This window comes from Alternaria burnsii, assembly GCF_013036055.1.
Source record: "Alternaria burnsii strain CBS107.38 chromosome Unknown 705, whole genome shotgun sequence".
NCBI classification, from domain to species: domain Eukaryota; kingdom Fungi; phylum Ascomycota; class Dothideomycetes; order Pleosporales; family Pleosporaceae; genus Alternaria; species Alternaria burnsii.
The window spans coordinates 3781782-3803897 of NW_024066107.1; the positions used below are offsets into that span (position 1 = coordinate 3781782).

Here is a 22116-nt window from a genome sequence, read left to right on the forward strand (position 1 = left end):
GATTTCACAGAATGAGTTCAAGTTGCTGCGGTTTCCCACGCTTCAGTAAACACGATGTTTCTTTGCTGGGCTATGGGTTTGCATTGCGCTGGTGCATTGCTTTCGCTTTTTTCAATGTGGGAGTTCTAATGGTACATTGCCAAGTCGAGGCTGTTTATTTATCATTCTTTGTGCATTATGCGCGTGTATTTGCACGTCTTTCTGCGCGTTCGGCATACTAACGATATGAATTCATACGCATCGTCATCGAAGAGACTTGGGTCGGGGTGATATGATGGGATATGGGCGAGCTTTTTTGTACATAACTATATGAGACATCAAGATCACTTTTTCGTACATGTCGCCATGATTCGGCTCTAAAATATTTATCCTCTTTGTATCATATATGGCTTCCAACTATCCTAGCCACCTTCTCTGATCTGTTCCCTCGCCGGGCTCATCCCATACCTCCATCATATCCAACCACTCCAATACAAATGCCCCGACAATCTTACACCAGTCTCTGACTGTCTCTCCGTCCAAATGCTCCCCGTCATCCTCCATGGTATGCCACACCCTGGGGAAGGGGCTTGGGATAACATGCAATATCTCTACACCTTTGCTCATAAACGGCAAATGATCATCAGAGATACCACCACTACCCATAGTCCCATTGACATCAGGCAGGAAAGGCGAGCTGGGCTGCGATTCGAGGAGTTTCAAATCTCTGAGTCGTGATTCTATGGTGGAGAGGTGACGGTACGCCCAGTGCGTTGTGGGAAAGTAGGATGGTACCGTGGGTGAAGCGCTACCCAGGAGATCGAGGAGCATGAACAGCGAGATTTGAGATAGTGGAGTGCGGTTTTGGTAGAATTTCGAGGCTGCAGAAGGGGGATTGGATGTGGAGGCCCATTCTTGTGCTAAGGATCTACAAGGTTTGTGTTAGTATGTACTATGTGAGTGGGAAGTGGTAAGATCAAGAATCGGAGAATGACAATGAACGCACCTCGATCCATACAACGAATCAGTATCACTCCAGTTCTCAAACGCCTCTTCACCGTCCAGAAATAAAATCTGAATCCCCATGTCCATATCCACCGTACCACCCTCCTGTAACGCAGACATCTCATCGTACATGCGCTGGATGTACGGATCAATCACTTTGGCTATGTGCATCAACATGGCGCATGGCGCCGCACTATCTGTCGCACCGATAAAGCCGCTAGGTTGCAGTTTACTATCGTAGTGCGCAACCAACGTGAGGAGGTTGGCTTGTCCTTTGCTGACCCATGGTGGTTCGCGTTTTACGACTAGATTTGCAAAAGGCAGCTCTGTACCCCGCGATGTCGGAGTTGTGGATGTGCTGTTTTGCCAGGATATATTCCAGGCTGGTAATTCGGTTTGGAAGTACGAGACTAAATGTTGCTGGGCGAGGATTTGGCCTGGGGTGCCGGGAACGCGGGGGATGAGGAGAGGAGCGAGAAGAGGACCGTCCTTGTAGTCAATCGCAGCGTCTGGGGAGGGGATTGCGCGGAGGAAGGCATCTGATAGGGGTTTGTAGGCGGTTGATGGGTTGGAGAGGAGGAGAAGCGTTGGGAGAAGGGCGGATGGGAGGGTAAAGAGCATTGCGATGATTGGTTGCGAAGATGCGCGATTGGCAGAGGAGTTGTACCTGCGTGCTGATCGCTGTACTGAACCACGGGCGATTACTCGATGGGAAGGGAGAATGAACGTCTTTTCGCACACAGGAGAAGTAGAGTTCATGCCCAGCAAGACTAAGTAGCTGTATACGAAGCTTGGGAGAAGAGGTGAATAGAATGGCCTCTCTCTCTCTCTAACAACTCAGCTTCTCAACTCAAAGTGTGTTTCATCGCAACTGAGTTTGAAACCTCGTGCGAGTTTGGCCTGCTCCATCAGGCAAATACCAAAAGCCATTTCTGCCGTGCTTACCGACCTCGAAATGGTCTTGCGTTTCGTGCTTCAGTTCGGTCCCTGACGCGGCAGAACAGCATCCCTGTTGTTCACGTGAGGTGCATGTTCATCTTATCAGATTGATCTTTCTGCGGGCTGCTGTGTGATGACGGAGGATCTAGCCTGTCTCGGCGTCTATGATGCATGTTAGACATCCAGCCGAGGTGCTATCCAGATGAAGTATATATTTGTATGCGCGCATATTTCAAGTTGATTTCAGTAAGATTTATACGTAGCACTACCTACATGGCCTTTGCACATCCTCGAAAATGCAATGCAGTGAATACAGGTCTATCTACAATTTCGCCTTGCCTTGACCCTCGCACTTGACAAGCGCGCGTCCATTAGTGAGAACAGTCTTACCTCCCTCAACCTTTACGATGAACCTAATCTCCTCGAACCCCTCAGCATTTATATCACCAGTCCTCCACATATCCGTAATCAGCTTGTCTCCTGGCTTGACAGGTGCCGCAAATCTCGCCTGGAACTCCTTCAAGTTTTCAGGTCTCGAGCCACCAAATGCTTTCAAGATGGCATGTGCAGACATGTTCCAGGAAAACAGACCGTGGATAATGGGGCCACCGAAACCCATCTTCTTGCCTGGCTCAGGGTCGGCGTGGAGAGGGTTGTAGTCGCCATTCAGACGGTACAGGTGTGCTGTCTCCATTGTGGTTTGATGGACATGGGTGTGGTCGGGGTTACGCGTGGGTGGAGGGTAGTTGGGCTGTTTGGGTCCTGCGGATGGGTTAGTTCAAAGTTGTCCGTATTGTTTAGATCACTAGCGCTGTGAAGGCTTCACGAGAAAGACATACCCTTCGGTCCACCCCAACCGCCCTGGCCAACGTAGAAGCCACTGCCTACAGCTCTGGTGTAGGTCTCTCCACTCTCAGCATCAACAAGGCGTTGTTCCGTCTCCACGACGGTAGCCTTGCCCTTGTCATAAACACCGAGTACCTTGCTCCTCATCTCAAACTTGCGTCCATCGCTTGTTACAGGAAGTGGTTTGAGGACTTGGATCTTGCGCTCGCCATCGAGGATGTGCTTGGTGTCGAACTTGGGAACACCTTCAATAGGCTCTGCATTGCTGCGCGCGTAAAAGTCAATGACCTCCTGGTCCGTGTGCTTGAAAGGGAGGATGATAGGATAAGTCGGAAAGGCGGCAAACGAGGGATGGAGCTCCTGCAGGACATGTTAGATGCATTCCAAAGCTTGTGGCTTGCGTGTATAGAGGCTGGAGACGGGTCTTAATTCCACTACATATACTTACGTAGAGGAAGTGTAGCTCATCTGGGTAGGTAGCGCCAATGCTGTTCGCAAAAAGCAGCAGGTCGCGCTTGAGCCATTTCACCTCATACGAGGGAAACTCAAAGCCGACACCAGGACCCAATTCTTTGCCCATGATGAAAGTGAATATGATGATATACGCTGATTGAAATGCGCGACTACAAGGACGACAAGTTGGTTTGAGGAAGAAGTGGGTGCTCAGTTGGAGTCGTAAGCTTCCAGGTTCGCAGCGGGGCGGCAATCGCGACGCGGAGCTGGAGTTTGAGCCGAGGTTCGATTCGTCCAAAATTGGTCAAGTTGAGTAATTCCACAACAGGGTTAGTATTAAACAATGCGACTCAAGATTAATTAGCTGGCTCTTGGATGCCAATGCCAATGCCAATGCCGATGTCGGTTTGGATAAGTCTTTTGCCTTGCTGTGGGACCATGTTACAAGTTTGAACATCATATTAGTCTATCTACAGTGTCGATGCTTCGATCAGAAGCCAATATTAAGGCGGCAAAACTCTTGTCATGCCTCCATGCAGATCGTGACAATATACCTGTATAATCCTTCCCATCCCTGTCATCCATCGTAATATCGTGATACCACGTCCTCACACTACCCTACGGTCAACAAAGTGGGACCACAATCCCATACGCCGAGTGTGAAATGATGCAACCTTTCGAGTCTAAGCTGAATCATGGAGATGACTCCCGCAAATGCTCAGAATGCAAGCGAAGGAAGAAATGAAGTTGTGGGGGTATAATGTGGCAGATTGGTCGTCTACTGCTTGACCTCGTAGGAGCGGCGGAACATGCTGTCGATGCCGGTAAGGTAGTAGGTGCCGGGAACAATGGTGTCAACGCTTCCCTTGGGAGTGAAGTCCTTCTGGAGGTGAGCCTGCTCACGGAGGTTGCACATCTGGAAGAAAGTGTTAGTAGAATGCTTCACGATGAACCAGGACTCAAGAGACTTACCTCATCGTAGACCTCAGGGGCGACTACACGCCTCTTCTCGAGGCGGTTCTGGATGTCAAGCTGCTTGGCAATGTTCTCGGTGCTGCCCTTGACGGTGAAGGAGAACAAGGAGGAGGCCAGACCACTTCCGTAGCTGAACATGCCGATGCGCTTGCCCTCGAGGTCCTGGCTGCTGATGTTGGCGAGCAAGCTGCACAAGCTACCGTAGACACTACCACAGTACATGTTACCGCACTGGGTGGGGACTTGGATGCTGGGCTGGACGCGAGACGCGTAGCGCTTCTTAGCGAGACCCATGAAGACCTTCTCTACAGTCTTGTCAGAGACAGAGGTGGCGTAGTCGAGGTCGCGGAGCTCAGCGGGAACCTCGGCGAAGATGGGGTTGGAAGGGTTGGCAAGGAAGTCGTTGTAGAGCAGACGCGCGTACGACTTGGCTACAAGCTTGCAGGTGGGGGCGTGGAAAGCCATGTAGTCGAAGCGGTCGAGAGCCGTCTCGAGCTCCTGGCTGCCGTTGACACCGTTTCCGTTTTGTTGCGACTTGAGAGTCTTCTCGCGCTCGTTGTAGGCCTTGTAGCAGGCGTCGACAGCCTCGGTGTAGCAGCGAACGGAGAAGTGGCCGTCGACGACGGGGTACTCGCTGGTGAAGTCGGGCTTGTAGAAGTCGTATGCGTGCCTGATGTAAGAGCCACGCTGGCCAGCATCCATGACAATGGGCGCGTTGGGACCAATGAGCATGGCAACACATCCAGCGCCACCAGTCGGGCGGGCGTTGCCCTTCTTGTACAGCGCAATGTCTCCAGCAACGACAACGGCATCACGGCCGTCCCAGGCCGATGACTCCATCCAGTTTACGGAGTTGAAGAGAGCGTTGGTTCCACCGTAGCATGCATTGACGGTGTCAACACCCTCAATGTTGTAGTTGCCAGATTCCTCGAAAAGCTGCATGAGCACAGACTTGACGGACTTGGACTTGTCGAGCAGAGTCTCGGTACCGACTTCGAGACGGCCAATGCTCTTGGGGTCGACGTTGTACTTCTTGAACAGCGAGGTGACGGTGGTCAGGGCGAGGGAGTAGATGTCTGCGTAGAGAAGGTGTCAGTCTCACCTCTAGGTATCATGTAGCCGTGCAGCCAGAAAATGTTGAACCTACCCTCACGGTCGTCGCAGAAGGACATCTTGGTCTGGCCGAGACCAATGGTGTATTTGCCTTGAGAGACGCCATCGAACTTCTCGAGTTCAGCCTGGTCAACGCACTGTGGACGGCTTGTTAGCATGCGTTGTTGCAAAGCAGCGCGTGAGCATTGGGACGGCAAGTACCGCGCTCGCCGCATGGACGACATACCTGGCTGGGGAAGTAAAGCTCAATGGCTTTGATACCGATGTTGGAAGGACGAGCAGCCATGTTTGCAAGAGTACAGAATGTTGTGAGGGGAGCAGAAGGGGAGTGTGTTGGCCAGGGAGGGGAGTTCACCGCCTTAAGTAGTTTGACGAGTAAATCCTACGCGACAATGGCAAGGTGCAGTTTAGTAGCGGCTATCAGTTCAGTTTCGTGGCAATGCTAGTACGGGCGTGGGTACAAGTATCGAAAGGGGAGAAATTAACGGGTTTTGTGCACAAGTTAGCCCTCAACAATGCCAACAGCGGCCCACGCGCTTGATTGTTGTGTCTGCTAGTCCCTGAGATTTTCGGTACATTCTTTTCGGTGCATTCAGGGTCTGGCTGCGAAGACCGGCGTGGGTATTGATAGCGGGGCAATCATACCACGAAAAAGAAAAGTGTGCATGCCGCCTTGCTCTCTCTGACACGACGCGCATGCTCCTTCGCCCTTATCCCGACTTCACACAACCATGCTGCTAACATGGCGAGTTGGCCCTTTTCATCCGAGCGGGAGAAGTACTCGCTCGACCACCTATCGCCGCCGCGCTTGGCATGCAGGGATTTACTAGCTAGTCAGGCACTCAGGAACCATCAGCCCATCACAACAAGTCACCCCTAGCAATCTCATACCCTCCGAGAGAAGAGTACTTGCCGTGTGCTCATAGCATGGCCTCCACAGTATGCGTAATGCCGCGTCACGATGGCTGCGAAACTTCCAACTCGGTGCAGCTGCAAGGTACCTGGCACCGGCAGAACAGGACAGAATACTGTTGCCTGTAGACCCGAGTTACGAGTTGTGTTTATGGAACCAGATATACCCAGGAGTAGTCGGACGAGACTGCTGAATTCGACACCTTTGTGCCAGAACTACGAGCAACATAAAGATATCCGAGATTCACACAACGGATGGGGATAGCATAAGAAGCGAGAGCCATAGCGTCAACTACCTATAGTCTCTCGGAGTAGATGGAAATTATCCGCTCTATAGAGTGGGAAACGTGCCACCACTTGACTTGCAACCAGAAAAATTGACTGGGACATCCTGGGCAGATGACGCTGCAGATGACATGTTCAACACGTGCCTCGCATGCTCAGTAGGCGAGTATATAAAAGCACCGCATGTCTTGTCTTGTCTGGCCAAACGACTTGGTCTTGAATACAGGATGCACCCAGGGTCCTACTTGAACAGCGGAGAATACAGTGGTCGATAGTTTTGTCGAACGTGTTCTGTCTAGCAGTAGTGGAAGTAGCCGTCCCAATATTAGAGATGATTAAGGTCGGGCAGTCCCAAAGTAGCCGTATATTAACGCGAGAGTGGCAAAAATGTGCTCGCAGTCATTTAGGCAACATTGACGGACATGCAGTGCGAAGAGACGATGCACGGAAAGGAATTCCAGGTGGAAGGTTGATGAGTTGGTCCAGGTGCTTATCGAGGCTTCCAAGGTTCCAAGGCTGGTGTTCGCCCGTGCGCCTTTTAGTGGCGCCAGCGTCTCAGGACAACCTCTGCCAAACGTGATGCACCTTCTCTCCACTACCAACTACACGACACGACACACGCCAATCCGCACCACACTCGCTACACGCGCGCCATCCATCGCTGCCGAGCGCGCACCGCATCGAGCCAAAATACGACGAGACGACTGCATCGCTTGCTGGGAGGACTGAAAGGGGAGAGGAACGGGCCTTTGTGGCTCTCAGGGACAGTTCGGCGTCATGGACCGACGCAACAGCAACGACGACGAGCCATCGCGGCGGCTGAGCAACCCCGATATCTTTGGCGACGACTACGAAATCGACCCGGACGAGGACGATTTCATGCCCTCAGTCTCGGATGGCTTCCGACCGGCCAACACGAGCGAGGCATGGCAGGGCGGCCGCCAGAACCACGACCGGATAGGCGACGCGCCACAACGACAAGCATCGACATCCAAGCATCCCGAGAGCGACTTGCGCAGGACGGCAACGCGAAACAGCACCGCCAAGGTGCGGGACTCTATGACACAAGATGGCCGACCACCCCTCAACCGTGGGCCCAGCCACCACTCGCCCCTTGCACATCGCGACTCAGTGAGCTCTGCCGGGTCCTTTGCAACGACCAGCAATTCTGAGAATCCCTTTGAGACGGGCCCCAGCCATCCATATGGCATGTATCCTCAGCTGTCAATGGCACGGCCACTTAGCGTAGCAACAAGCTCCACCGAGCGCCAGCCGCATCGATCAATGTCACTGCAACGGCCGACACACCCATACGCCATGTACTCGCAAAGCGGTATTGTCGACCAGGAGTCGCCAGACGAGCCAGCCCAGGCGCCTGTGCCTCAGGTCCAGTCGGCTATTCCCGTGGGATTTCCGGGCCTGAACAACGGCTATCACAGAGTCCTCGGACCTGATGGCGAGGAGCAGGACATCATCGGGCCCGACGGACACACAGAGCAGCTTCCACCCTACTCAAGGTATCCAGAAGAAGGTCCAACCAAGGCGTCTTTGGCAGCCGAGGCAAGCGCTTCGTCACGTGTTATTCCTGCTCCTGTGCAGGTCGACGCAGAGGATCCATTCAACACCCCCGCATCACCCGTCTCGCCGCTGAGCACTACTTCATTCTCGCCACCTCCTCTACCTGCCGCCCCCCTGCTACCTTCTGTCACACCTGCCCGCCTACCACCTCAGAGACCCGAAACCCAGACTGGTAATCTGGCTCCTGCCAACTCCAACTCCACCTCAGCGCAAAGCGGCACTGTTCCGGCCGACGCTTCTGACTCGTCTTCTGCATCTTTGTTGGCGACGGAGAACCACTTCTCAGAGAAGGCGGAGCCAGTCGAGGGCAAGGTCAGTTGGCGGAAAAGGAAGCTATGGGGAAAGGTGCCTATGGGCGTGGCCCTTGTGGTTCTCATTCTTATATTGGTCTTTGCCGTCGCTCTCGGCGCAGCTATTGGCACCTTTGCTGCCAAGAAACATGACGACAATGACGATCAAGATGAGAGCAAAAGCCCTCATGAGGAAGCGTAAGTGTTTATGATTCTTCGACATTCTACGTAACTAACATTTGCTAGCCAACCCCAAGTTACAGGTCAAAACGGGTCACTCTTCGACGCAGTTCCCATCTCGACTCCGGCTGGACTGTTACCACTACCGACTGGCGCTTTCGCACTTCCTCTAGGTATACCACAAGAGAGCAACCCTGGATGCCTAACACAAGCGAACCAATACTCCGCATGGTCATGCAAGATGACTTTCGCTCCCCTTGTCATAACGATCAACGACACTGTTATTGCTGGTGAAACTCAGCAAGTCGCGTCTATGGGTATTGGTCCCTCTGTGCCCCAAGGTTCCATACTTTACGGTCTTCAGACTCCTTTACTTGATGCCAAACCGATGGAACTAGTGCTTGACCTAGACTACAAAGCTTATGGTCCAGCCTACCATTTTTCTGCCCGATACGACAAAATCGTTATCCTGCCACCCGATGAGCTCAATTTTGGGTCAGGGCTCACAAAGCGACAGGACAACAAATACCGGCAGCGTTTCGAGGTCAAACCTGGCGACTATCCTTGGTACTGCTACTGGAATAATACCTATATCGAGGGTTATATCTATTCTGATGACAACTCCACAGCTGCTTCTTTCACGTCGTTTCCCACTCAATGGCCTACGCCCACACCTGAACCAACTGACGATGGTGATGTAAACATCGCCGTGGCATCGTCAGTCGGTAGTTCTGCAAGCCCCACGCAGACTACCGAGGTGTCTGCAACGCCTTCGCCTGTCAATCTGGCAGTGCCAGCCCCAGTTGCGGCACGAGATTCCGCTTCAGATGCCTCTTCCCCGCCTCGTATGCCACCTTATCCCCGGATCGTCAAGATTGAAGAACGCCGCCTCCCCGATTCGCCGCAACCGTACTGCCAACAAATGCTCCTGCTCGACAATTACGAGATAACACCAGCACCCAGCCCGAACGACAGTCCCATCAGAATATGGCTGCAAGAGTCAGATCCTAGCTATGAAGAGTATTTCGCTGCTCAGCCCTCTCAAACAATCACGTTCGACAGAAAGGGTAAGCGTGAAAGCTCTCCCGATATACAGCGCCGTATGGATCCTTCGGATGCCTGTCACTGTCAGTGGATGTTTAAGTGAACGACTGGCATAATTCACGGCGCCTCTTCTTTTTCGCAATGATGCTAGAGCACGATTTTTGGATACTTATTTCATCACGGGCATTGGGTATATTACATGTGTTTGGTGTTCCTCGGCGTTTTGTTAATACGGACTTACGAGTCTCGACGCATATCTGGCATATTTCGGTGTTTCCGTCTCATTTCCTTCCAGTCAACACGTTTGTATGCTATGTTCATAGCTTCCCACATTTTCTGTATCATCTCTGGGGACGGGAAGCAGGCCTCGCAGGGCTATATCTGGCGCTTATCGTTGTTATGCTAACTTGTATATATTGAGATGGTGGGAGTTCAGAACCGCGAGTACAAATGTCGCGTGAGTTCATATTGAAAACAGATAGATAGAAGAACAAGATTATTTACATTATGAGGGTTGTCGTTTTTGGCTGTATGATGCTGATGTTGCACCACTAATGCCGTTCTTTAGAAACACCCTAATTGCTACACAACAAGCTGACTGTGCATACGACAGGACAACCATGCCAATTGTGAAAAAGTGTTTTGATCACTCGTCCTGCGTCCGATCGAAAACTCTGACCCCAAACTTCCACACCTCATCCACAACCAATTTCTTTTCCCCGCCCTCATCTTCCTGCAAATCTAATACCACCAAGTCTGCATCCGTACCCTCCTCCAACGTGCCCTTGATACCCTGTAGTCCCAGCATCTTCGCCGGTGTCTCAGTGACCGCCTTGAGGGCCTCGGGCACACTAGCCCCTGTCCAACTCAAGAAGTTGCTAACACAGTCCACAAGTTGAATGCTACTTCCCGCAATTTTACCATTCTCCTCGAGTGTTAGCAACGGGCCCTGCTTGACGATTCGCGACCCGTTTGTCCAATCATATGTCCCATCGGGCATACCTGCCAACCCCATGGCATCGGTAACGAGAATCAGACCATCTGGATGAGCATTCCATGCTATCTTTATAGAAGTCGGGTGAAGATGAATGCCGTCCGCGATGATACCAAAATATGGTTTCTGGATAGACGACGACGGTGTGCCGAGGAGGCCGAAGATGCCAGGATTGCGGTGGTGAAGAGGACGCATAGCGTTGAAGAGGTGAGTTATCATTCGTGCACCAGATTTTATGCTTGATTTTGCTTCTTCGTAGGTTGCTTCCGAGTGCCCTATTGAAACGTGTATACCGAGGGAGTTGAGATGGGGAATGGATGAGAGGGCACCGGGAAGCTCGGGTGCAAGGGTGATAAGCTTGATGGGCGAGGGCTCTTGCAGGTTGTCGCTGCCGTAACAGGCTTCCAAGTCGGAGGCGTTGTTTGTTGGTTCGCGTAGGACGAGTGCATTGTGGATGCCGTTCTTAGTAGGGCTCAGAAACGGTCCTTCGCAATGGGCACCGAGAGATTCTGATCCGTATGATGCATCGCGAGCGGCGCCTGAGGGCCCTAGGAATGGCAGGGTCTTTTGGTAAACTTCTGGTAGTTGTGAAGTCAAGGTTGGCAGATATGATGTGACACCCGTTGCCACTAAGCTTCGATTGACTCGATGCACTCCTTTGGCGTAGGCCAATGTGCCTTCATCTGGGAGCACGGAGAAGTCGAAACCGTATGCGCCATTGAGTTGGGTATCAATGAAACCTGGTGAGAGGATGCGTCCACTCAAGTCGACAATTTGTTCCGGTGCAGTACGATACTCGTAGAGAATCTCTTGTCCGTTTAGAACTTTGCCGCTCTTAGAGCTTATCCATAAGTCTTGATTGACCAAAGCATTGCCTTTTACCAACAAGCAGTTGGTGAATTTGATGACGCCCGAGAAACTCTCAGGATGCACTGGTGCAACCGATGGCATTTTCGGTCGCGAGAGCGTAGTTCCTGCTAGGTAATAGACGCCTGTTGGATGGGAGAAAAGTGTATTTTGGTTTCAAGAATTGACTGGAAGTTGAAGGAGTGGTAGGTTGTGCCTGGGCGAGCAAACTCGATGCTCGTTACAAAGAGACCCGCAGCCCGTTTACTACTTTTATCGCGATTGCATCCCTACGCCTATCTTCATGCGATGATTCTGTTGAGTCATCGATGGCGGGCAAACTTGCCTTGCACGACCTGTATCATCGCCATAAGGCACGTTGTCCCATTGCTTAGGTTGAGTGGAGTGTGGGATCGAAGTAACACGGTGATCATCACATTTGGCCGAACAATCCGGGTGTATCACAGTTGCATGTGAGGTGGCATCGAAGTGGATGTCATTGATAGTCGAGGAAGTGGATGGTGTAACGATGGACGGGCTTGCGATAGCTAGCGGCTCGCTAACCACGTACCCCAGCTTGGAATGGCGTGAATGCTACCGTGCCATCCTCCCCATCTTTCATCCACTACCAATCTGCGAGTCACGTTCAAGCCTTGGTGCCCACCCGGAATTCCACGTCGCATTCAGGGCTTCATTGCGACGCGACGGCGCTGTCATCATGAGCAAGGTCGAGAACATGGATCCTGTCTGGGACGACCTCGATAGGTGAGCATGATGCCCACTCTCATCCTGAGAATGCGCAATGTGACCAAGAGCCAGGCTAACTTGCCCGTGATGTAGGACTATGGTGGGTCGTATCCGCCCACGCTGCGCGGGATTCGCTGACGGAGGCTTTGTAGGGCCAACTGTTCATGATGGGCTTCGATGGCACCTCGGTCACTCCCCACATTCGTACACTGATTGAGGAACATCATGTTGGCTGCATACTACTTACTGCCAAGAATTTGAAATGTCAGCAGCTTACGCTTTTTGTGGCTATTCGCCGTCGTGGGTTCTCTTACTAACTTGCCACAGCGGCCGAAGATACTACCCAGCTTATCTATGAGCTACAGAAGATTGCTCACGATGCGGGCCACCCTGTTCCTCTGGCCATTGGGATCGATCAGGAAAATGGCGGCGTTAACAGTCTTTTCGATGACATCTACATCCGCCAATATCCCAGTAACATGGGAATGGCAGCAACAGGCTCGACCGAGTTGGCTTTCGAAGTAGCCAAGGCGACTGCACAGGAGATTGCTGCGTGTGGCATTAACTGGATCTTCGGTCCGTGTCTGGATGTACTCACCAATGCACGCAACCAGCCTTTAGGGGTAAGGACGGCTGGTGACGATCCCCAGGAAGTCTCTGCCTTTGGCTGCGCCTTCATGGCAGGCTACAAGGACGCCGGGGTGGTGACTTTGGGTAAACACTTTCCTTCTTACGGTAATCTGGAGTTTCTAGGCTCAACACTTGACGTTCCGATCATCACAGAATCCTTAGAGCAACTTAGCCTAAGCGCTCTGATACCGTTCAAGAAGGCCATTGAGAGGGGCCTTGATTCCATGATGGTTGGTGGCTGCGCCATGTCATCAGCTGGACTGAATGCGATGCATGCTTGTTTGTCTGAGCAAGTTGTCGACGAACTTCTTCGAACAGACCTGAAGTTTGATGGTGTCGTGGTCTCGGAGTGTTTGGAGATGGATGCTCTCAGTCACAACATTGGTGTAGGCGGCGGCACAGTGATGGCGGTCAATGCGGGCTGCGATGTGGTACTTTTATGTCGATCCTTCTCGCTTCAACAAGAAGGGCTGAAAGGCCTCAAGACTGGCATCGAGACGGAGATGGTCTCGAAAGAGCGCATTTTCAATTCACTCAGACGCGTGCTAGCCATGAAGAAGAAGTGCACATCATGGGAAAAAGCCTTGAACCCGCCGGGCATCAACTACCTGGAAAAGCTACAGCCTTCGCATACTGCACTATCGACCAAAGCGTACAACAGCTCCATCACAGTCGTCCGAGATAAGAATAGACTGTTGCCGCTAACGAACATACTTGAGAGCGAAGAAGAGCTTCTTCTGCTGACACCGCTTGTGAAGCCCTTGGCTGCATCAGCGGCGTCACGAGCAATATCTGATGCTGCTAACGGCGCGGCAGGCCACTCGCCAGAGCCTGCTGTATGGGATCGGAGCTCGTCAGTAATGAGTGGGGAACGAGTCTTTAGAGAACTGGGCCGTTCTCTCGCCAGGCAACGCAATGGGAGACTACTTCACACATCTTACACTGCAAACGGTGTTCGCCCAGTCCATGAAAATCTCATCAATCGGGCAAGTGCAATCATCGTACTTACGGCTGACGCCAACCGGAATCTGTACCAGCATGGGTTTACCAAGCATGTCTCAATGATTTGCAACATGCAGTATACGACTGGTGGCGAGAGGCGCGAAAAACCTTTGATCGTCGTAGCAGTTTCAAGCCCATACGATTTTGCGATCGATACATCGATTGGGACATACATATGCAAGTAACATCCATTTATGAATTGCATGTAAGAAAAACACTGACTTGTTACACCACATTTGAAGGCACCTACGATTTCACAGAGACAGCACTCAACTCCCTCGTCAGGGTACTGTATGGTGAATTGACTCCTTCTGGAACACTACCGGGCACTATCAGCAAGAGCCAAAAGCTCCATCCAAGCAAGCAACATTGGCTAGTTGAGAGTAAGTCGTGGCTGTACGAAATGCATGTGAGATATATACTGACTTGATACCTTCACATGTGCAGTCTTCAACGAAGAGCGAGACGGAAACGCTCTGGACACATTAGTCGCAGCTGTTGTCGAAAGCACAGCTCCTAGCCAACGGTCAGAGATGGCAAGCGCGACGTCAAATTCATTCATCCTGCACCACCCGGAAGTAGAAGAATCACACTTCGTCGTCAGAAACAGCAGCACACAAGCACTCTATGGATTCTGCTCGACCTACTTCTTCAAGGCCACAGGCACCGGTGTCATCGGGGCCCTGTTTGTAGATCCAGCAAGGAGAAAGCTCTCGATTGGTCATTCGCTGCACAACCGAGCTATTCGTACACTTTTGCAGAAGGAGGGTATCAAGAGATTCCAGCTTGGCTCACGCCTCCCAAGTATGTATCTTGGAATCCCAACCGGACATGGAAATGAGCGCAAACGACTTCGATCGTGGTTTGCTCAACTTGGCTGGGGTGCAGCACTTTCTCGTCCCGTCTGTAACATGGTTGCACGCAATTTGCAGACATGGACTCCGCCCACTGGCATGGCCAAGAGTCTAGCAAGTGCAGGAGCACAATTTGACCTTGTGTACGGATGGGATTATGCAGGACCTATTCTTGACCATATCAAGACGAGCAATCGCCAAGGCTTAGCGGAGGTGTACAAGCTTGCCCTCACAGACCCGACGGCTTGTGGTATTATTCGGGCAAAGCGACCAGAAGACGGCGCGTTGGTAGGTACTGTTGTGCTTTACAACAGCCACTCGCGACTTGCCGAGTACATACCTCCGCTGAAGCACCTCAACGAGGCGGCTGGAGGTATCTCCTCACCCGTCATATCACCTGGAGTAGGAGAGTACTCGACACTACTGCAGGGGCTGATCCTTCTTGGCATGCGGCAGATCAAGCAGCTGGGGTGCAACGCATGCTTGCTCGACTATGTGAGTAGCCGTCGGTCGCTCGGCCACGACAGCATACTGACACAGACAGATGGACGGAGACGGCAACTTCGACGGCTTTTCGGCAATGGGATTCGATGTCATGCATAACTTTGAGGAAGTTAGCTGCGATGCTGCGACATGGACTATGATCCCGCCCGCGTGATTGGGCTGGCTCTTCCCGTCAGAGGCCGAGGGCGCTGGCTACTTTGTTCAAAGCTTCTTGGGTCGGCGTTTGGGAATATTCTAGGCTCGTGTTTTGGTTTGCTTTTTTTTGGTATCCGGTACGGGCAGGCGTGCCATTGGTTACGACTACAGCATGTACCATAATGTGATGTCATTGCATGTAGAAAGCCGTGCGGTCGTGGACTGATGTACTCGGATCGGATGGTTCCCTCCAAGGGTCTGTCGGGCTCTCCGTGCGGCTGAATAGTTTAAGCTGACAGACGAGATAGATGGCGACGTCGGATTAGGGGTGGTTGCAGAGGTGGTTGTTATTTTTAAAGCTGAGCGGGTGCATAGCTAGAGTAGGAGGCTGAAGCGCCACTGGTGCGATGGCGTAGGGTGATCACCGTTCGGCTTGTCCCTTGGAGAAGGGCTACCGAAGAAGCCGCGTGCCAGGGCGCAGTGCGTCGTGGAGGGTTGGGGAGGTATACAACATGTGTCGGAGCATCTTGTGCATCGCATGTCTCGAGACAGGTCAAGCGTATCCTTCCCGTCGAGATAGCCGTTGGTAAATTCCCCTGCCGAGCCCCACAGCAGGCGGGACCCTTTGCGCAGTGCAGCCATCCGACCTTGGCCAGAAGCGCATGTGATGGGTCGTCGCACAACCTCAGCAAGACAACTACCAAGTCTTCTTGTTGGTGCGCTCTGTGTGAGCCCCAGCTGCGAGCCTCTCTGTGCCTTGTCGCCCCGGGTGTCGCTCTCCAGCGCACAGTGCAGCAGCGTGCAGCCTGTCTAGTCCCCGTCTTCTCCGCTTGCTCGCCTGCCGCATCTCTCCACCTCCAACCCCAGAGAGAGAGAGAGAGAGAGACATCGCCAGCCCCAAGCGTTCGCTGAAGCACAACCACGACCGCCCACCATCGTGTCCGCCGGTCGCGCCTTGCTCGTCGCCGCGTTCCAGCTATTGTTGCGCGCATGCGCCAAATCGACGCCGGCCTCTTCCTCGACCCCAGCCAGGCTGTGCCGAGCCATGGAGCACTTCAACACAAACACCATGTCATACATACCCCTCCAGACCGTCACGGGCCCCGATCAGCACATGTCCATGCCCGTGCCGCTCCAGTATGACCAGCGCTCCAACTTCGACGCCGAGACGTTCATCGGGTAGGTCAAGTGCGCCGCACGCGCCCGACAGCAGCTAATTCGTCTGCGCAGAAGTGAGGACGCCTACTCGACATACCACCTCCAGCAGCTCCCGCCCCAACTCAAGCGCTACCCGAGCACCTACGAGGACCCTTTCTCCGACGTCCAGAGCGGCTACGAGCAGTCGATACACCCACACGACCACAATGGCATGCCCGAGAGTCCCAGCATCGAGAGCAACAACAAGCTCCTCAGCTTCTCTCTGCCCGTCGTACCATACACCATCCTCACCTACACCATGCAGAGAGTCTCCATATCCATGTCTGCCCAGCTCCATGGCATGTTCTTTCTGGCCGAGTCTCCCTGGGCAACGGCAGCCGACGTCCAGGCGCCTTCCGAGTTGACTTGCTACAGGAGGAACCTCTTCCAGATCACTGGCACCATCACCCTTCCTCGCAGCCTGCAGTTTCTCATGACCGACCAAGGCGAACAAATACCCATTCTTGGCCAAGAACTCACCATCTCCGCCACCGAGTCGCTCGAGGGCAATGCGGTAAAGATAATATCAGTCCCGTGGAAAACCCCTGCGACGGGCAGCGCCTCCGTCGAAGACAAGACCGAAAAGGAGCCACCAACATACCCACTTGATCTCTCAACTGGCCAAGATATCGACTCCGAGTACGTTAGCTTTCCTATCAGCTGGAAACGACTACAGTTCCGGATAGCGACTGCAAACAACGGCCGAAGAAAGGAGCTTCAACAGCATTTTGTGGTGCGTTTGAAGGTGATAGCAACCCTCGCTAGTGGTGTCAAAGTGCCCATTTGCGAAGTTCACTCTGGTGCAATCATCGTTCGAGGAAGGAGTCCTCGCAACTTCCAGGCCCGCAAGGATTTGCCCATCGGCGGAGGCACGACTGCACGCAAAGTACAAACCCCTCAGCAGCCCAGCAGAACGCCAACGGGCGATGCAACCCAGACCACGCCGAAACAAACACCGAATCAACCTGCAGCTTCCTCAAAGCCCATGGACCTACTACAGATGCCGTTCGAGTTCAACGCGAGTGAGATGCCACCGTCTCCAGACTTCGCTTGGAAGATGCCAGCAGGTGCCATGACTGCCGTACCCCCAGATCCGCCTTCGTCTCAGTTACAACATGCTACCCCGTATGCACATTCAACACCCGAGATCTCAAGAAGCGTGCCCCCACAACGGACGTCGATCGCCCCAGTCACTCTATCTCTTACCGATGACGAGCCACAAAAAGCACCTTCGCCTAGTGAACAGCAAAGAAAACGCGCAACACCAATGCGACCACCCTCCTTCTCGATAGGCATCATCAACAGTCCTGATGAAGGTGCCGACATGCTTTACGAGTATTTCCCGCTTGGTCTGGACGACTGGATGCCGCCTGTTGATGCTGTCTATCGACCACACGTTGTCCATCATATCACTCCTTTCCCGCAAGAGTCAAAGGCAGATGCTGGCAGGAGTCGGTCGAAACGGTACTTCTCAGATGCTTGGTAAGGGGAGCCAAGCCGATTTGCGTTTTGTTATGATACCCTTTGTGTTGAGTCATATGACTCCCCTTGTAATACTGTTATGACGAAAAAAGAATACTGGCTGTGGGTTGGAGTTTACTTTGGCCCAGCCGCAATTCATCTTCAAGCTGATCCTACACTCCGATAAAAGAGCTAGGCTGAAGTACAGAAGAGTCTTGGGCTTGGGTTTCTCAGTTCTGAGTAGGCTCTCAAGTTCGAGGAGGCAGCACGAGTCTGGCGTTTTCCTTTATGACAGCAGGTTCTTCTTCAATCTACTGTGGCAGCCTTTGTCAACTATATACGATTGCTATGCTTCCCCTTCTTGGCAAGATATTATCATGCCACTTTATTCTTACATTGCACTAGCTCGTGTCATATCAATGTCCGCGTATCCATCAATTGTCATTCCATGTTTGATGTAGTAACGTCTCGCACACATCGTATTCAACCTTGTCCCCTTCGGGCTGCTTACATATAACATCCAGGCACAGTCAAAATGCGGCACAGGCACCAGGCTCATGGTCGACAAATTGCTTGATGCGAATGCGGCTGACGCAAACTACACGCAGATGTAACATGACGGAAACATGGCCGACATCTTCCCAAGACCATCGCCGAGGTTAAGACTGCAACCTTCCTTTCGAAGAACCACCGCGATCACATGGCACTTGCAACCCCAAACCCACCCATCTCGCCCAAGGTGGTCACGGAGGTGTCGTCATCATCTTCACCCCGCAGTGTAACTCTACATACAACGTCGCATCTTCCATACGTGTAGATTCGGCGTCGTGGTGTCGCGCTGCATCGTGATATTCGGGCGTGTTTCTGGCCGAAGTTGGAGTCGGAGTTGGAGTGTGGAGTGTGGAGTGTAACAGTAGCATTACATTGCATTGTCAATCACCACCACCACCACCTCCTCCTCCTCCTCCTCCTCCTCCTCCGACCGTCTGCCGCCAAAAAAGGAAAAGCCGAGCAACCGCCGGTTTCCCGAACGTCCCCAAGGGATTTTAAAGAAAAAGAGGACCATTTATCATAATGTAGCATTCGGTCGTGTACGCTACGGCTGTAGTCTCTAGTCGCCTTGCGTGTAAATTGGGTAATGGGTACATCTGCAATGTACCTCGGGATGTGGGTCAAAGGATTGATGGCGCAATTTGTGGTTTGCAGCATATCCATCTGGGACCCACGTGGCAGGCGAGAATCGTATCTCCTATCTATTTTCTCGCTACCGGTAGACGGAGAGTGCCGGTTCGGGCTGGTATGCTCCGTTCCTTGACATGGGACTTGTATTGGAAAGTGGATATTAGGCGTTACGTTTGTCAACTATGGCATGGTGATGTTGAGAGATAGCAGTGGAGCTCAAATTACGTACTGCGTGTCTAGAAGGATGAGCTTGTTCAACCTGTTCTGTCCGAATATGGTGCATGGATCCATTTTGCTTTCCCACCGCTATATTCTCATGTCCGATATCGTTGATATCGCTGTCCATCACGCATCAAGTGCAAGAGAGAGAAAGCGCAAATCAGAATATGTTTCATTAGGTCGTCGAAATGCTCAAGAGCATCGCGATGTGATGTACCAGAATAACGCCGAAAGGGAACAGTGTAATAAAGCTCCCGTATGCTCTCGTAAAGTCTTGCTTGCTGGATTGTGAAAATCTTTCTAAATCGAAGGAAGAAAGGACAAACGTGATTGAAATGTATGTACATCAACGGTGAGTAAAGGGTATAAAGGGAATTTACGAGACGATTCGTATGCGTCATCGCATAATGACTACTGTCCTTCGAGACAGCATACAGCAACAGCTGCGCCATAAATCGCCGACTCTATGGCAACCTCCAAAGTGACAGAGTTTGATTCCGCTCCCGAAGCAGCAATCATCTCATGGAGATGCGACTGGCATAATTCTCTGAAAAAGGGATACTTTTCGATGACGGAGCCGTTGCAACCGATGCTCATCCGACCAGCGGACGCAGGCGTCAAGCCTTCTGATTTCGTTCTAAGTGCCCACAACGCGTGGATACCTGTTGCGAGAAAAGCTGCTGCACGATGGGAAACTAGTTGCGAGACCTGACGGACGAATTGAATGTCGTTGTAGGTGGGTGGCTTGCTCAGAGGGTGCTTGGATTGGAAAAGAGCTGCGGCGCTTGTCAAGTGTTTGGAGTCATCCATCTCCATGGCGGCAATGGTTCTGGTGTCGAGGGTGTAAGGTTCAGCTAATTGATGTGGTATCTCTCCGCTGAACAAGCCTGCTGTCTGTACGGCTTCCACCAAGATCAGTCGAACGATCTCGCCAATATACCGACCACTGATCATGTGCTCGAAAGGCTGAAAGTCAGGTCGCATGTGTGCGTCGTTCAACTGTTCGTCCCACCTGGTTGTGGGAAAGACGTGTTTGCCAAACATGCTGCACTCGGTGTTTACGAGTACATGAGTAGCATCATCAAGCCATTGCTGGGGGTAACCCTTGTACTTGGTTGACGCGAGCGATGATACGGGCAAGTGTACAGATATGTTAAACCCGGTTCCCAAAATAACGGCAAAACGCGTTGAAGGGTCTTCGTAGGCACGTGATAGCAAGGTCGCTGATGAGTCGTTGACGATGGAGTCCATGTGTACTGGTAGGCCCTTGAAGATGTGAGAAGTTGTAGGAGGCTGTGTCAGCGATCAAGACTTACCCTCTTTCTGCACGGTGCCATAATTAGCTCGCTCAAATCTTGACCGAGAACACCTTCTGTAGCACGAAATCCCTTTCCCATATCTAGTAGGTTGGCACTTCGACTGGAGGTTTGCCTGACAACAATCAGTCATTGCAAAGTAGAGTGTATAGGGTCACGAACTCGACAGGAAAAGACCATGCCAGGCCCATGGGAAACTCCTCAGTCCTGGTTGAGGATCTCAGTTGAGGATCTGCAAGCGCCTGCTGTATCTTCTCGGCCATCCACTCAAAAAACTCATTGCCTCTTTTTTGCCTAACCTTCTCGTCAATCTTGTAGTTTTTCATGACGACAATACGCATGTTTTTGGCACCAGGCTGTCTGCCATTCAGTTCCACGAGTGCGATGCGGAATGTAGAGCCACCGACATCGAGAGCGAGATAAGTTCCTTTTTCGAGACCGGAAGGTAACTTGTGATTGTACGATGGCAGCATGCATATGTCGCTCGACTGCATTCTTGGGGCAAACTGATCCTGCAACTTTGCAGACATGTCTAGCATCTTGTCTGGTCCCAATGGTGCCTCCAGTAGGCATTGGATTTCGTGGAGTAGATCGTCCATTGTCCGGTCGTAAGTCCGAAGTCCATCCCTCGCGCGACGTCGCGAGGTTGACGACGGAAGCACGAAGTGCAAGAGCGATGGTAGCATGGCGATTCTTTCCAGAGCTGCAAGAAGTCCCTCCCAGAAATTGAGCATACGCTGTTTGTACCAGCAATGATCGTTATCCTCGTTTGTTGCTTGCTGCAAGTCACGGGGACTGTTTGACTCTGGGACGACGGTGACACGGCCACTCTTGAAGCGTTTCAGTCGGAGAGGTGGCATGGAGGGGGCACGGCGAATATGGTTGACGATGACGACTGATTCTCAAATGTATAACGAACGTTGTTTGTAGGCGTTGTATCAAAATGCAAAACCCAGCAAGAAGGTCAAAGTCTGCGAATGTCGTAGTGAACGGGGGCTAGACACGGGCCGGTAGCATTAGTGAACCGATGTCGCAGGTGGCTCTTAAGCATAGTTGTATGGCTTGTCAGAACATTAAAAAGGTTGTATCCGCTAGCAGACGTAGTCAGGTATTGCTCCGACGACTGGCGTGCGAGACCCGCTGCTGAGGCAGGGCAGACGAGCACGTAAGAGTGAACGCGGGGGCCAAAGGAAGAAGGGAAGCAGGGGAGCAAGTCGTGGAGGCCAGGTGTATTGGCCGCGAACAGCAGTCGACGGCGTGTCGCTGGCGCCAGGCACGCTGGATGGATATTCGGAAATATAGCGTTACTGTCATGGCGAGCGTTGGTGGGGTTTCGTAGGAAGTTTCCTGACGGCCATTGCTACCGTTACGCTCGCTAGGCCGTATTGGGACCGCAAATCTTGCCGTAAGCGTTCGTGATGGGACTTCGG

At 52.3% G+C, this 22116-nt stretch overlaps 6 protein-coding genes across 6 annotated transcripts; 3 read left to right on the forward strand and 3 right to left on the reverse strand.

Moving 5' to 3' along the window:
- Positions 1-396: 396 nt before the first annotated feature.
- GT037_001334 (hydroxymethylglutaryl-synthase) lies at positions 397-5596 on the reverse strand (the record flags this gene model as incomplete). Its single annotated transcript, XM_038926381.1, has 9 exons — positions 397-907; positions 986-1754; positions 2314-2685; positions 2763-3129; positions 3218-3392; positions 4005-4138; positions 4195-5273; positions 5345-5447; positions 5537-5596. The coding sequence occupies 9 exons, from the start codon at positions 5594-5596 to the stop codon at positions 397-399; spliced, it is 3570 nt and encodes a 1189-aa protein (XP_038792237.1).
- Positions 5597-7284: 1688 nt separating this feature from the next.
- On the forward strand, positions 7285-9702 carry GT037_001335 (glucan 4-alpha-glucosidase-like protein; the record flags this gene model as incomplete). The annotated part of the gene is made up of 2 exons (XM_038926382.1): positions 7285-8573; positions 8622-9702. The coding sequence occupies 2 exons, from the start codon at positions 7285-7287 to the stop codon at positions 9700-9702; spliced, it is 2370 nt and encodes a 789-aa protein (XP_038792238.1).
- Positions 9703-10245: 543 nt separating this feature from the next.
- GT037_001336 (n-acetylglucosamine-6-phosphate deacetylase) lies at positions 10246-11544 on the reverse strand (the record flags this gene model as incomplete). Its single annotated transcript, XM_038926383.1, has 1 exon — positions 10246-11544. The coding sequence occupies one exon, from the start codon at positions 11542-11544 to the stop codon at positions 10246-10248; it is 1299 nt and encodes a 432-aa protein (XP_038792239.1).
- A 613-nt stretch (positions 11545-12157) lies between these two features.
- Positions 12158-15330, forward strand: GT037_001337 (glycoside hydrolase family 3 protein; the record flags this gene model as incomplete). The annotated part of the gene is made up of 7 exons (XM_038926384.1): positions 12158-12204; positions 12280-12286; positions 12339-12450; positions 12514-13894; positions 13945-14201; positions 14266-15167; positions 15217-15330. The coding sequence occupies 7 exons, from the start codon at positions 12158-12160 to the stop codon at positions 15328-15330; spliced, it is 2820 nt and encodes a 939-aa protein (XP_038792240.1).
- Positions 15331-16356: 1026 nt separating this feature from the next.
- GT037_001338 (acid phosphatase) lies at positions 16357-17994 on the forward strand (the record flags this gene model as incomplete). The annotated part of the gene is made up of 2 exons (XM_038926385.1): positions 16357-16490; positions 16542-17994. 2 exons carry the CDS (start codon positions 16357-16359, stop codon positions 17992-17994), a joined length of 1587 nt encoding a protein of 528 aa, XP_038792241.1.
- Positions 17995-19781: 1787 nt separating this feature from the next.
- GT037_001339 (hexokinase-1 protein) lies at positions 19782-21546 on the reverse strand (the record flags this gene model as incomplete). Its single annotated transcript, XM_038926386.1, has 3 exons — positions 19782-20636; positions 20687-20801; positions 20849-21546. 3 exons carry the CDS (start codon positions 21544-21546, stop codon positions 19782-19784), a joined length of 1668 nt encoding a protein of 555 aa, XP_038792242.1.
- Positions 21547-22116: the final 570 nt, after the last annotated feature.